At 36.0% G+C, this 14,952-nt stretch overlaps 1 protein-coding gene across 1 annotated transcript in view; it reads left to right on the forward strand.

Annotated features, from left to right (window-relative positions):
- DPYD (dihydropyrimidine dehydrogenase) overlaps positions 1-14,952 on the forward strand; it is a 584,219-nt gene that overhangs the window by 72,048 nt on the left and 497,219 nt on the right. Inside the window, exon 3 of the mRNA XM_034437263.3 lies at positions 9,926-10,008. Within this exon, the coding sequence (XP_034293154.2) occupies positions 9,926-10,008 (83 nt within the window). The remainder of the gene's footprint in view (positions 1-9,925; positions 10,009-14,952) is intronic.

Consider the following 14,952-nt stretch of genomic DNA (forward strand, 5'->3'; position numbering starts at 1 on the left):
AGGATCCAGATAGATTTGGAATACAAATTTAAAATTAGTTAAAAAAATTCTTCCTCTGGGAAAATTTGAGTGTTTGAGTTCTGTGGAAAAACATCATGATAGGATGGAACTTTGAAGGTTGGAATGAAAGGAAATTAGAAGAAAATAAAGATTACAGTTAAAGGAGAATATTTAAATATGACTTGCTAACAAAGAATGGAACAAAATATTTTAACACTGGATGTTTTGAAGAATATTTTTGAACAATAGACTCACAAATTAATCTCATATTGTAGACAAATGTAATGTTAATAACATCACAGAAGAAAAACAAAGTATACTGGATAAGACAAAATGATTTGTATTAAACCAGAAGAGTTATTTGTATAACCTGTACTATGTACAAAAGAGACCTGTTGAAGTTCTCTGACAGTTCTCTGAAATGGGACAGAAAAAAAATGAAAACAAATCAAATTCTATGATAGTATTTGAAGTAATTAAAAACTATGATTGTTGAAACTACAGGGAAAGAATATAGGGTTGGTGGTTTGATCAAGGTTGAAATAGATATATAGTTACTCCTGATAATCCTTAAATGTATTTTTTTCTAATAAGGAATGAATGATGAGGCTGTTGGTTTTTATTTAAAGTTAAGAGATGAGGCATAGGATGAAAAGAGTATTTGTGGTATTTTATGAGATGGTGTTAAGTTCCTAAAAGTGTTTAAACTTGTTGTGATTCTTTATATACAACATTGTAGCTGATTGCTCACAGTCTTTTGGAATGCCACCAATATGCTTTTAAATTCTCTGCATTGATTATGTAGTTGTAGCCAAAGCTTTATATTTGTCTTTGGCACTATTGCTCATTAAATTAGAATTGTATGTTTTTATTAGTTGAAAACACTTTTGAATGATATTTTCTAGAGAAGTTTTCCCTTCAATAATTTTGAAATAATCCATGTATCTATCCATAACTTCATTAATTGCACAATGTCTCTATACCTGTGTGTCCCTTTAAGCAATTTAATATTGTTCCATGGAAACAGACTTGTATTCTATCTGCAAAGGATACAGAAGGATGACTATTCTTTTCTTGTCCCATTACAAAGAATGAATTTTATATTATCAATGAATAGTATAAAACATATCAGATTAAACATGGGACAGAATTAATGTGTAGTTTAGTTTTTAAAAATTGCCTCTAAATTCCTTGAAAAAAAGATGAAAGGAAAGAACTGCTTACATAGGCTGGATTGAAATATTCTTTGCTGATTTGGTAATTATGTCTTAGCAGTGTCAGTAGTGTAGCCTGATGTTTAATAGTGTGTATTAAAATGTCTGTAGCATTATCTCAAAAATTATAACAAGCTAATTTTGACGTTAGCTGGACAAGTTGATAAGGCCTTTTTAATAAAGTGATATAAGGAAGCTTGGGTAATTATTTTTCATTCATGTTTGTCTTTTCAAGAATTGAGCTATCTGTCATAATTTCACAATAGCCAGACTGAGGCTTTCATTAGGAAATGGATGCAGGATTGGCAGAGAGGGTGACATTATGTAAATACATAAGCATTAGGTTTTTCTCAACAGAACATACTTAGCACTCATAGTGGACCATAAGTCTAAATATTATAAAGAATAATAAAAGGTAAATAAGAGAATAGAAATAAGACATATCCTTTGGATATTTCTTAATTGCTTATTTAATGGGTGTGGAGATATTTTACTACTGTCAACCAGACAATGGGTTTCAGCAGGTTCTGACCAGTTCTGGAGAACTGTTAGCAGAAATTTTGAGTAGTTCGGAGAGCCAGTAGTAAAAATTCTGATTGGCCCCGCCCCCATCGATTCTCTGCCTCCCAAGTCCCAGCTGATTGGGAGGAAATGAGGATTTTGCAGTATCCTTCCCCTGGCGTGGGGAGGGAATGGAGATTTTACAGTATCCTTCCCTTGCCATGCCCACGCCACGCCCACCAAGCCACACCCACAGAACCGGTAATAAAAAACTTACCACTGCTGTCAACTGATAGGGTTTGGGAGATTTTGAATGTCCTTTTTTGTTAAAACCACCACCACCCTGATAAATAGATTGATATCATCTAAGTAAACTTGCATGATTAAGTGAGTTTAGAATATTAGAATAGGCTGCTCAAGACCAAGTAGCAACTCACTTTGCCTCTTCTCCGTCCAGCTAATGGCAGAACAACAAAAACTGGTTAATACGTTTGGGCAGCTAAAGTCAAAATCCTCGTTAACTTCCCCCTTTCCTTTCTTGATAGTAAAAATAGAGGGTTTTTTTTTCTAGTTGTACTTAAAAATTACAATTGCCTGAAGTGACTCTATTTGTTTAATAAGCAAACAAACAAAGAGAAAACAAACAAAAACCAAAACATCTCTGCAAAGTGCTTAAGCTACTTAGCTTTTAAAATTAAATTTAACTGCTAACTTTGAAAATATTGCTGGTCTTAACACATTGACTGTTGTACATGTCTGACTTTGTATTTTGGAATATTTATTGATGTATCATGAGTGCAGCAGTACACTACTTAAATGTCCTAGCTGGTGGAATGGAGGCCACACTATATGGACATGCAGGGATAGTCTCTATCTTGGTTAATGTTATAAGCCGGTTTGAGGAATAAGAGTGAATTGGAGAAACAGGACTTCCCAGGTTCTAATGTTGAAATTCAGGAGACAGTAGACTGCCAGATACCTGCAGATGAGGTTAAGAAAGAAAGTGGCTTTCTGGAGGATGAGCCTGCAGTTCTGGAACAGTTAGAACAGGGGTGTCAAACTGGATTTCTTCAAGGGCTGGATCAGCATTGTAGGTCTCCATGGGCCAGCTGGCAGGGGGGGAGATGGGATGGACACCTCCTGCAGCATCCTGCTGGCCAAAATGAGACATGAGACTGTGCGCGGCTCCCCTGTGCCTTTTTTTCAGCCTAGATGGCTCCCTGCAACACTCTGCCAGCCAAAATGGGGCACGGGATATGCGCAGTCCGTCCTGTGCCCCATTTTTTGGGCTGGATGGCCTCCTGCAGCACTTTGCTGGCTGAAACGGGATGCGGGGTCCACATGTGCAGAGTGCTAAGTCTAAGTCCCGTTTTGGCTGCCAGAGGCACGGCGGCCGATCCTTTGCTATTTCCAGATTCAAGCACCCCGCAGGCTAGATCCGGCCCATAGGCCTTGAGTTTGACACTCCTGAGCTAGATAGTCACAAGGCTGAGTTACTTGACTTAGAGCCTAAGTCAGAAATGATCCTTGATCCTCACATAGGCAGAAACATAAAAGAAGTAGAACAAAAATTTTCAGTAAGCTCTTAGAAAAAAAGAGGAATGAAAAACATTACCCCTGATAACTAGATCTTGGATTTATCTGTGTGGAACTTCTGCTTCTGAAGGAAGTTTGTTTCTTTTTCCTGAGCTCCCACATTAGTGCGCAATGATGAGGTTCATAACTGCAGTAAGCAACTCTTAGATCTAAGTCTGACTTCCCTTACTGTATGTAATGTAATATAATGTATTTATGTAATGTAATCAAAGAACAAAGAGTCATTTAAGATTTAATAAGCCAAAGGAAATGGAGGACAACTTTGATGAAACGATAAAAATGTTTTGGAAGTGCTTGAAGATGACTTAGCAAGTATCCATTTTATATGGCATTAAAAATTAAAGTGATAAAATTATTTTGGAAGAAACTAAAGTTAGAGAATCCTAAACAAAGTGTTTTAAAGATCTGTATCAGTGGTGGGTTCCTCCCGGTTTGGCCCGGTTCTCCCAAGCTGGTAGCGGTGACAATATGATGTCACCGAACCGGTTCTTCCTCCCCGCGGCCCCCCACCAACCCCCCGCATTATTCTTACCTTTTATTTGGCCCCACCCCCAATCTATTGCTGCCTCCTGAATCCCAGCTGATGACTAGAGGGAAAAAACTGTTGAAACTCTTGCCGCGGGGCTTCAAAGGGCTGCCCTACAGCTGATCAGTGGTAAAAGAAAACAAATGAGTAGACCGGTGCCTGCAAAAATACATGAGTAGATCAGTGCCTGCAAAAATAAATGAGTAGACCGGTGCCTGCAAAAATACATGACTAGATCAGTGCCTGCAAAAATAAATGGGTAGACCAGTGCCTGCAAAAAATAAATGGGTAGATCCGTACAGCTCTGCAAGCAGTTAAAAGCCTGATAGACCAGTACCTCTGCTAAATCCTAAATAATTGTCACATGACTATCAAGCCATGCCCACAAAATAAGTCACGCCCACAGAACGGGTAGTAAAAATTTTTAGAACCCACCCCTGATCTGTATGGGAATCAGAGTCATATGTCAAAGAACGGAAATGGAACAGCTATTCTGACTATAAATGTTTTTGAAAAATAAGGCTGAAAAGGTAGAGATAAATACTGCGGGAATGATAAAAAGTTTTAAGACTCCTGTTTTAGAAGATGTCACTGAAGAAATTTTAAAATATCAATTATTTGCTTCTAGACTTGTTGTGTCCCTTTGCTAATGTGTGCAAATACTTTGTATCAGGTAGTTGGGAGGATGTTATTATTCCTTATATAAAGGAAAAGATAGTAGGAGTGAATGGAAAAATGACATGGGAGTTAATTTAAATTAAATTAAATTTAAATTAAATTAAATTAACCTAGGAAGATGTTAGAAAAATTAATCACATTTGTGAAAGTCAACATACATTTTTACAATAAAGAGCATGTAGACGTGATATATGTTTTACAAAGTCATTACAAACGGTACAACTGTGAAAAATAAAGTTTGTTTCAAGTTTGTTGATTTAAAGTACACAAATTATATAGTATTTTGTGACTATGGAGGTGATATTTGGTTACTAAATATGGTAAGAGCAATATATTGTCAAAACTAAGTAAATAATGCATGAGAATAAACACAATGTTAGCTTTAGCACTGATATTGCCTTGGTAGTTTAATGTATACATGTATAGAGAATGTATGTGGACATGTAAATGCACATGTGTTATAATTTTCAATGAATGTTAGGTAGATTGAATTATGCAATGGGAAATACAAATCTGAAAATTTATATATGAATCAGCGGTGTATAAAAGTAGCTGTGACTGGAAAAATTGATTGAATAATTGCAAAATTATTCCTTTATTTATTAGATTTCTAGGTTCAAGATTTCAAGATCAGACACACTCATTATTTCATCTTTCTATTTTTTCTCCAAAGCAATAGCCCTGTGAATAAAATTTGGTTAAGAAGGAATAATAGTCATAGTCAGGGGTGGGTTCTACTTATCTTTACTACCGGTTTGCAATGGGATCACATTCACGCGTGAGCAAAGCAAGATCAGTGATGATGACATCCGGGGCAGTGGGCGGGGCCTCCTGCCGGTTTTACTACCGGGTTGTTCCGAACCGGTCCGAACCGGGGGCAACCCACCACTGGTCATAGTCGTTCAAGGAACTTGTGAGGATGAACTATTTTTAATCCAACGTTTTTAAATTGGTTTTATGGTTGCTGTAAACCATTATATGGGCAGCCATATAAATTGGATGGATGGATGGATGGGTCAATCAATCCTTTAATCATTCCCCAGGTAGTCCTCAACTTACGACCACAATTGAGGCCAAAATTTATCTTGTTAAGTGAGAAATTTGTTAAGTGAATTTGCCCCATTTTACGATTTTCTCACCACATTTGTTAAGTGAATCACTGCAGTTCTTAAATTAGTAACACGGTTGTTAAATGATTCTGTTTTCCCCATTGACTTTGCTTGTCAGAAGGTTGCAAAAGAGGATCACATAATTCCAGGATAGTGCAACCGTGATAAATGTGAGTCAGTTGTCAAGCATCTGAATGTAAATCACCTGACCATAGGGATGCTGCAACAGTCATAAGTGTGAAAAATGGTCATAAGTCACTTTTTTCAGTGCCACTGTAACTTTGAACAGTCACTAAATGAAATGTTGTAAGTCGAGGACTACCTATATTCTCATTTGACCTATACGTAAGTGATAAAGAATAGAGAACCATAGAGGTGAAACATGCTTTCGCTGTCACTTTTTTTCCTCCATGATGCCTAACGAAGGTTTTACCCTTACAATTTTTTGCAGCTGCCTCCTTGAAAAAGTAGGAAGGAGTCAGATACCAGATAGGAGGGTTTGCTTCAGCAGGAGCAACAGGAGGAGGAGAAAAAAAACAAATTAGAAAAATGACCTGGAAGGCAGGCAGGACCAAGCTGGAAACATGTAGGAAGAAAGAACCTGCATCCATCAGGCTGGAGGCCAATGTGGGAGAGTCTGCAAAGTGTTTGAATGAATGTATGCTGTGCACAGCAGCCAAGCAAGGAGAGGAAAGTTTTGGCAAATATAAGAAAGAAGCTTTGGGTATGTGGGGAGGAGGTCTTAATGATGGCTTAAGCTTGAATACTTTGAGTACTTTGGAAGTTTCAGGGTACCAGAAACTCTCAGGGTCTATGTCCCAGAAAGAAGACTAAGCCAAAAGTATAAGGAAGGGAGAGAAAGTGATTAATCTCTTCCACTTTGGGAATGCCAAGTAATTACTGTAGAGGAGCCAGACGAGGAGTCTGAATTACAACCAATCAACATCTAGACATGCCTTCATCACCCCAGTCATCACCCCATTAAGGAGACAGAAGGCAGCTCACCCTCTAGTCTGCAAAGCAGATGTGACAGAAAAGGACCAAGCATGAGTGTGGCTTCTAAAGTGCCAAGCAAGAGTAGATCAGAAAGGGTCAAGCTGGAGCAGGCCAAAGAGGAGACCTCATGCTAGAAAGCTAAACCTGGAAAAGCTAATAGAGGTGGAACCAGAAGCAAATGTGGCAAAAGCCACTACAGAATGGTTGAACTCAGGTTAAAAAGCTGACAACGGTAAAGGCAGGCAGGAGTGGTTGTTGATAGCATCAATAATTGGGACCAGGGCAAAACTAAAACTTAAAATACAAATTTTTACAGGCTAGAAATGTGAGAATATTAGATAGTTACAGAAAATAAGTTGGGAGGTAAGAATGGGAAGTAGTTAAGAATAGTAAAATAGAATTAGATTGGAGACTGGAAGTAAATTAGAAACATAGAATAGTTTGGAAGATTAAGCCTCTAAAAATAGTAGAGCCAGTTTAGAAATATTGATTATAAATTAGAAAGCAGTAAGTATTCTTTCTTTTGTAATAAAAACAACATTTCTCTCTAACTCCCGTTACCAAACGACTGTGGCCTAAATAAAAAAGTGACTTAGCAATATGAAAAAAAAAGTTCACAGAGCTGTGCTGGTCATTTAGTGAGATTGAATAAAGATCAACTTTTAGAACTGAATATATGAAGGAAGAATGAATGGAATATACTGTAAAAAGAAAGAAATTGTTAGGTGAAACTGATAAGTTTCTGAAAAAGAAGATAGACCTTTAAAGGGGAAAAAAATGAAGCAATCCATGGATTTGATTAAAGGATAGTTTCCAAGGACTGGAAGGTATCAAGATGTTCAGTGGTGTATTGGTATAAATTAGTTTTAACTAATTTTCTTTTTCTTATCTCATGCCTTTAATTCCTTTGGGTTAACCATATCCTCCTCCTTTTCTTGACTTTGCATAACATTCTGTTTTTTGCCCAGAAAGTAACATTAACAGTTCTTACTTTGCCTCTCCTGGCTATCTGTGCAGTTGTAGTAGTTTACTTGACCTGGGAGATTAATGATGCCTCAATTATGAGAAGGAACACTGCTATTGGCCTTGAAGGAGGCTACAATGTGCCTTCTCCTTAAGAGGACCTTCCTGGGCTGAGAGAGGTTAGAAATTATTACTTGATCTCCAACCTTCCCCTATTGGTTGCTATGGTAGATTCCCTTTAGAGGGATCTAGATGAGAGTAGTTCACCCACCCTTGTTCTTTACAACTCTTTAAACCTTTTGATACAGTCACTCATGATATCCTTCTATACCACCAATAGATGTTAAGTGATGCTACTTCTTCCACTGCAGGGGGGTTCCTATTAGTGGGGCTGGGAGAGGACAGATTGGACCAGTGGCTGCTCCTTGATGATGTTACAGGTTTGGTCCTCTCCACTATTTAACATTGTCACGAAGCCACTGAAAGAGGTCTAACAAGGCCTGATTGGTGATGTTTTTGATGTCCTGCTGGAGGCTAGGAGGGTATTAATGGGGCACGACAGACTTAAACTGTCTTAAACTTAAACTCTAGGTAGATGTGGTTATATGGGGCTCTCTGCTTCACTGGTGTCTCTTCACGGAATACCCCTGACTCGGGGGTTCTTTTGTATTTGTGGCTCTTTCCAGGGGAAGTAAAAAGGGATATTTTCTGAATATGATCTCACTCAAAACAGTTCCTGTCCAGAAAGAAAATGATAAGATTGGTCTGGTTCCGGAGGGACTGCAGAAATCTCCTATCTGCTCTGAGTGAATAAGGCTTCTTTGAAGAGGTGTATTAAAGTGTTAAATTCAAACAACAGGACTACAGCATTGCTTCATTGTGAACAGTCTCCGGTCATTTCTCCACTAACCATTTGTCATATCTTGTGGATGATTGGAATCTATAACTAACTCAATCAAAAGGAATCCTGAAATGCACCTTTTATCTTTCTTAAGAAGCACTTGGAGAGAAAGGAAAAGATCAAGAATATAGAGAAGATGAAGCTACAGAATACCAAATTAGAAATCAGAGCAGGAATCATAGTGAAAAGAGGAAATTTATTAGAATTCGGGTTTTTTTTTTAAGCATCAGGGAGATCATTGGAAAGAGAGAAATCATCTTAAATTTGGCTCCTTAAATTTCTGCGGTTTTGTTCATTAACAGAAGATCGGGCTGTATTTGCATTTTGGTTTGGGGATGAGGGAAAGAGTCTAGAGTAGGTGATCTCAAGGTGTGGTTCTGTAACTATTATGGTTTGGAGTTAACTGCATTTGTTTGGGGAAAATGCTGTTTCAGCCACCACAGAGATTTCTCACAACTTGTGCCCCTGAGAACAACTAAGTGGATCATAATGTCGGTTGTGTGGCAGATATGTCGAACCTCCCTACAGGTCTTCAGCTGTGATATGACAATAACTCCAAACCCATTAGATAACCCGGATATTGCTGCTATCACTCAGACTAATCTTGCAAATAAGGCTCGGCTAGTAAATACTTTATTAGTTTCAGCAGCCCACTTAGAGATAATAACTTGTGGAGCCTTTGTAGGGCTTTAATGCATTTGAAATGTTAACTATAACTTCTACTTCAAGCTATAATAAGACATAACAATCAAGGGAGATGTAGCAACTTTTTGGTGGGTTTGCCACAAAGATCTAGATTGCGAATATTCTGAGCACATCTGTTCTAGGTAAAAAAGACTGATTTGATCGTTTTAGGATTGCAGCCATTATTGAAACAAATTGTCACCTTTTTTTTACAGTTTTATACAGTTTGTTGATGACAGTGTTTGATGAAGCTTGGGCTTTCACATGTACTATAAGAAATGTTGAATTCTGTAATCTATGTATAAAATTTTCCTATGATGTTAAAGCCTCATATTTCTTCTGCATATAGTACATATATGTAATTTAGAACTAAATGGTGTTCCCTTCGCTGTTTTACATATAGAGAAACATGTACACACATTAGGAAGAAATTTTTATTTGCCCCCCCCTTATAAAATGTTGATAAGAGGGTTGTCATGGCAACCATACAAATTTCACCTGTACTTTGTTGCTGAGTTCACAGTGTCATTTTTAATTACTGCTATGCAATTAAAAGCAAAAATGAGTAATTTGTGTGAATATGTAATCAATATAATCAGCTATGTTTGCACTGAGAATGAATGCAGGCAATTTAGCCCACTAGAATGGGGGATTTGCCCAATGCTACCTTTTGGATTTGGAAATGCTACTTTTTATGCAGAGTCTTCTGTTTGCGTTATACTGCTTTATGTTATTATTATTACTATTATTATTGCAGAACTGTGAGAAACTGGAAAATAATTTTGATGACATCAAGCACACGACTCTGGGTGAGCGTGGAGCCCTTCGAGAAGCAATGAGGTAAGTCTGGGTCACCATAGCAACAGTCACAGATGTGGTAAAGAAAGAGTCATTCTTCATTACTGTGGGAACAAATGAGTTCATTGCCACCATTCAGGCCTATTCTCTAAGGTATTAATTTGTCAGCGGAGAGGCTTCCCTTGAGGCTGTACTTCGGTTTTGAAGCTGCGTGAATGCTAAGCCTCCCTACACACTAAAAAACGTAAATGTTTAATTTGTTACGAAAAATGCTTAAGGGGTGCCTTGTTTTATATTTAGAATAAACTGTGTGAATGAAAGAAAATTGTTCATCTAAATTGTGCAAGTATTAAGAAAATTGTACAGCAGTTCTTTTTTTAAAAAAAACAAACCGTAAGCAGCATTTGCTCTTAATTTGTATTTAATTCTCACCAAATAGCAGCCTGTATAATTTCTTTTTCTATTAGTCTTTAATGGGATTATACCACTGTATGTTAAAATGAATGACCTCCTTCTTGAAAGAGGGGGGGAGGGTGTTCATTTTTAACTTTAGGAACCCATGGCTTCTCACAGTTCTATTTATTCACTCAAATCCCTCGTGCCCAGGAGTAGGTGGTAAGATTGCAGTCTTGCTACAGTCCTGCACAGATGTTCAGCATATTTATTGGTGCAAATGTTTACAGTTGCAGGATTCTTTCTGTTTTTGTAATCCAAGGGATGATGTAGACCTCCTATTTTAAGAAACAGGAGAAAATTTAAACCTATGCTGAGAATATTTTGCATTGATGTTATTCTGGTAGAATTAGCTGCGCTCATTTCAAAATAATTCCAGCTGCCTCTGTAACTGATTCGATAGTAATACTGTACTGTACTTAATCATTATAAAAAATTTCCCTAACATCCCACTGTTAAAATATCTGCTTTTCCTTCTTCTTAATATAGTGCTTTTGTTTAGTTTGAATGATTGGGGTGGATAGCATCAGGTTTAGAAGCAATAGGGCTTCTTTTAAACCTGACTTTGAGAATAGTTTTATAGCAGGCCTTTGTGAGAAGTTTTGAAAATATGACCTCTCTTAGAAGCCATTCAAGTCTTTTTCTCTCCAAATATTAAAAATGTTTGGTGTCATATTAAATTCAGCAAACTATATGAGAATTACACTTAAGCTTAGGAGAAAAGCAGGGACTGATAATAAAATAAATGAATAAGATCAGATCTGCATATTCTGAATTAAGATGTTTGGCTGTGGGAAGAACTTGAAACATAATTCGGAGATCTCCAAACATGTTTCCTAGCATTTCTTATCATTTAATTTGCTGTGTTTGGAAATTCCTGAATTATATTTGAGAAGTATTTGTTTACTTTGAGGCTAATTTGCAAATTTGAGATGTAATAATTAATTCTGGTTGAGCGTCAAATGAGTATAAAAATCACAAGAGAACCTACAAACAGAAAAGCAGCTTTTAGAAAATAAAACATTTACAGTATGATTGTTTGGCACCTATTTTTACTTACTAGTATTAACAGAAAAATTAAGTAAGTTCAGATAAGAATGGTTGAAACACTACTTCATAGCTGCTTATAAATACAATTTTGTTTTCTTTCCATGAAAAATCAAAAAATAGAAAACTTTTTATTCAGTCCTAAAAGTGCAACCAAGTTTAATTTCTGACATTAATATGGTAATTATTTTAGAACTTCCTTTATATTTTATTGTCTCGTGGAAAGAGAAACATTGAGTTGCTCAATGATCAATGTTTTGTACAAAGTAATGAGTAATAGGGAAAAACAGGCTGCAAGATTTCTGACAGCTGCATTGGTTATTCTCACAAAGAGGGAAATGTGCATTTCAGAATGTATGATCATCCACAGCAAATAAACCTGTGCTGTAGTTGTAATCTGGCAATTCATTTTTTGAAGACTGGGGGAATAAAAAAGGGGAAAAGTACATGCACAGAAATTATTCATAAAACTACCATTTTTTTCTGTCAGGAAAGCAAATGTTTTAATTGCCGTGGACCATAAAAAGCAATATTAATATTTTGGTCTGAGTGTTTCATTGCTCTGGTTCTCTACAACAATACATTTGAAAACAAAAGGATCCTGTGCTTTAAGTAGTTTAAGGGAAGAGTTTAAGTATAACATTTTCTTCATAACATCTTCGGTCAGAAAGTCAACTATTTGCTTAAAAACTATAAAAATGTCATATAATAAAAGTGGCAGGTCTTAAGTTCACAACATGGTACGCTTTCTAAGTTTTTTCCCATTATCTTGCTCTTAATATTTTTCAGTCAGACTGAACTGAGAAATATCTGTGGCAATTTTAACTAAATAAAGCTTAATGATTTACAAAAAATGCTTCGATTGTACTACAGTCCAAGATATTTGTCCAATTCTTAACTGGAAGTATCTTAATCTTTATTTATTGATTAGCCCTTGGGCCTTATCAAAGTGCAGAGCTCCAGAAACAATTATTACAAAAGTTTGGTAGAAACAATTTAAAGTGAAATTGGAATAGGAATAAAACACGATTTAAAATGTGTTCATTTTAAATTTCATTTAAAATGAAATTAGAGTAAAATATGATCTAGAATGAAATCAGAATAGAATACAATAATTTGAGATACAAATTAAATATGATTAAAATTATATTACAATGTTACCCCTGCATCTACCCAATCAGTCTTAAAACTACTATTAGAATTACATTATTAAATCAAATGCTCTTTCCTGCAATCTACCACATTCTGCTGCACCAACTTTGTCCTTTTTTCCATCAATTTTACAGCAAATTTGGCAATCCATTTCACCAGCTGCAAGTTAGAACCTAACAAACAATGTTGCAAGAAGCGCTCTTTAGACTTAGGGGTGCTGGCGTAAAAGATCTTGCCCAGCTGATGTTCCCTCAAATCTGAGTACAGGGGGCAGTCAAAAATTACATGAGACATTGTTTCAACTTCCCCCTTCCCACATAAACAGACTCTTTCACTTACAGGGATACCCTTATACCTACCCCGAAATACTGGTGGTTATATCCCAGTGAGTCCCCTTCATATATTGACAAACTGAATTTATAAACTGTAACAGGATGCAATACCATCAACAGACGTTCTAAAGCATTAAAACGCTAATGCATTATTAGTAGACTTGCAATATTTATTTCGTATTAATTGCACTTATACAGCCTTTATACAGCCTAATATAGCAGCATGCATATGCTAGAATATTTGTGTGCTTTGTTTTCTGAACTGCTGTTTAAAAATATAGACAAGACACTCAATATAGCTTTCAGGTAGAGAACAAGGCAGTTTTCAGTTGACTAATAATTCATAGTCAACTTATTCCACAATGGTAGCTGTCTCTAGGTCTTTAAAAAGTAGTAGCACTGTCTTAAGTATATTTAAAGTATAAATCAAGAGGCCCATGAAAGTCTTGTTTTGAGCTTGATTGCAAGATTGATATTTGATGAAATCATCTCCTTTATCCACTGGTGACAAAGAATGTTTATGTCAAGTTGTTTTTCCAACTTTTATAAGGCTTATAAGATTCTATGGGCTTAGGTGGTGCTGTACTTTATATTGTTTGAGAGTTCATCTGTAATTTCTTGAGGTTTTTTTCAGTTGGGAATTTTAATTTACTTTGTGAGCTACAGAGATAAATTGGAGAGCAAGCTTTTCTCCTTAGAGAATACTATAGCGAAGGGGGATTATGGGAGTGCAGAGAGATATGATTTCCCCTGAACATTCCTTCAATCACTTGTCTCAAATAAACCAAAATTGTTTAATTTTAACTGACCTAAGGTTACATATTATACATGGCCAGAACTGCCAGTTATAAACTACCGCATTCTGTCAAAATGCCCATTGAAGTGTGCCTCAACTTGCAGACAACGTGTATAACAACGTGTCTAACTGGCAAGTCCCTGAGACTCCGGAGAACATGGGAACTCAATAATATTAACAATGGATTTTAAAATTTATTTTAGCTTGGGGTTTTTCTGCATTATCTGACATAATTGCACGTTTTATCCACATTTATGTATTTTGCTACTGTGCTTCATATATTTTGCAGAATTGTCACTTTGTGTTGCTAGTAAAACCAGCTGGTTTCTTTTCTTATAATTATTGCCATTGATATTGCTGAATTTAGCAATGAAATTGAAGATTTATTCTGATGTGGACAAAATGCTGGAAAAACCTATAAAATGTATTTTCCTGCAGATTGCTTAGAAAATCTTAAGTCAAAATCTTTAAAGGGAGAATATTTGTAGCTCAGGATTGAAATGAGGGTGCTCTCTGAGCTTAGTTGTTTTCTTGTAGATGTTTAATTATCCAAACTAGGTAACAAGATGCAACAACCAAGCTCAGAGAGCACCAAGAACCTGTGGTTGGCATCTTTTCCTGCATAAAAGATGAAGTATGAAATTCTACAGTTTATTTGCTATTTCTTCTTTTTCTTTTTAAATTGCAGTCCTATGGATAATTTTCCAAGCAAATCTATAGAGGATTGTGCTGTTCATTTTTGTTTTTGAGCTTTATACTTTTTTATATTACACTTGAATAGTAAGTTATTTTCAAGGCCTTAAAGTCCTTTCTCTAAACCACATTAAATGTTGCTTCCATACTAGGATTTGAATGTTCATTGGTGGAAGTGAAACTAACATAATGTGTTTATACTTATAAATATGTGCTTTTATCAGTGCTTCATAGGCACTTTATAATTCCTGAGTGTCTCTTCCCATTGTCTAAATCTTTGACAGAAATTTTTCATTAGTAAATTCTATTAATGAAAAATCTCCAGCAATATTAATTAATACTTCTTTCAGGTTCTTCCATTCCCTTTGCTTCCTGGGTCATAAGTATGATGAATTGACTTTAATATTTTTGTGTAACATGTAGAGAAAATTAATTGATTATTTCCTTTTTTAAAAAAAAATAGAAAAATACTACTGTTTCACATAAAAGAAAAACACAATTAACTAAATGTAT

This window comes from Pantherophis guttatus, chromosome 3 (assembly GCF_059756535.1).
Source record: "Pantherophis guttatus breed Tessera chromosome 3, ASM5975653v1, whole genome shotgun sequence".
Taxonomy (NCBI): domain Eukaryota; kingdom Metazoa; phylum Chordata; class Lepidosauria; order Squamata; family Colubridae; genus Pantherophis; species Pantherophis guttatus.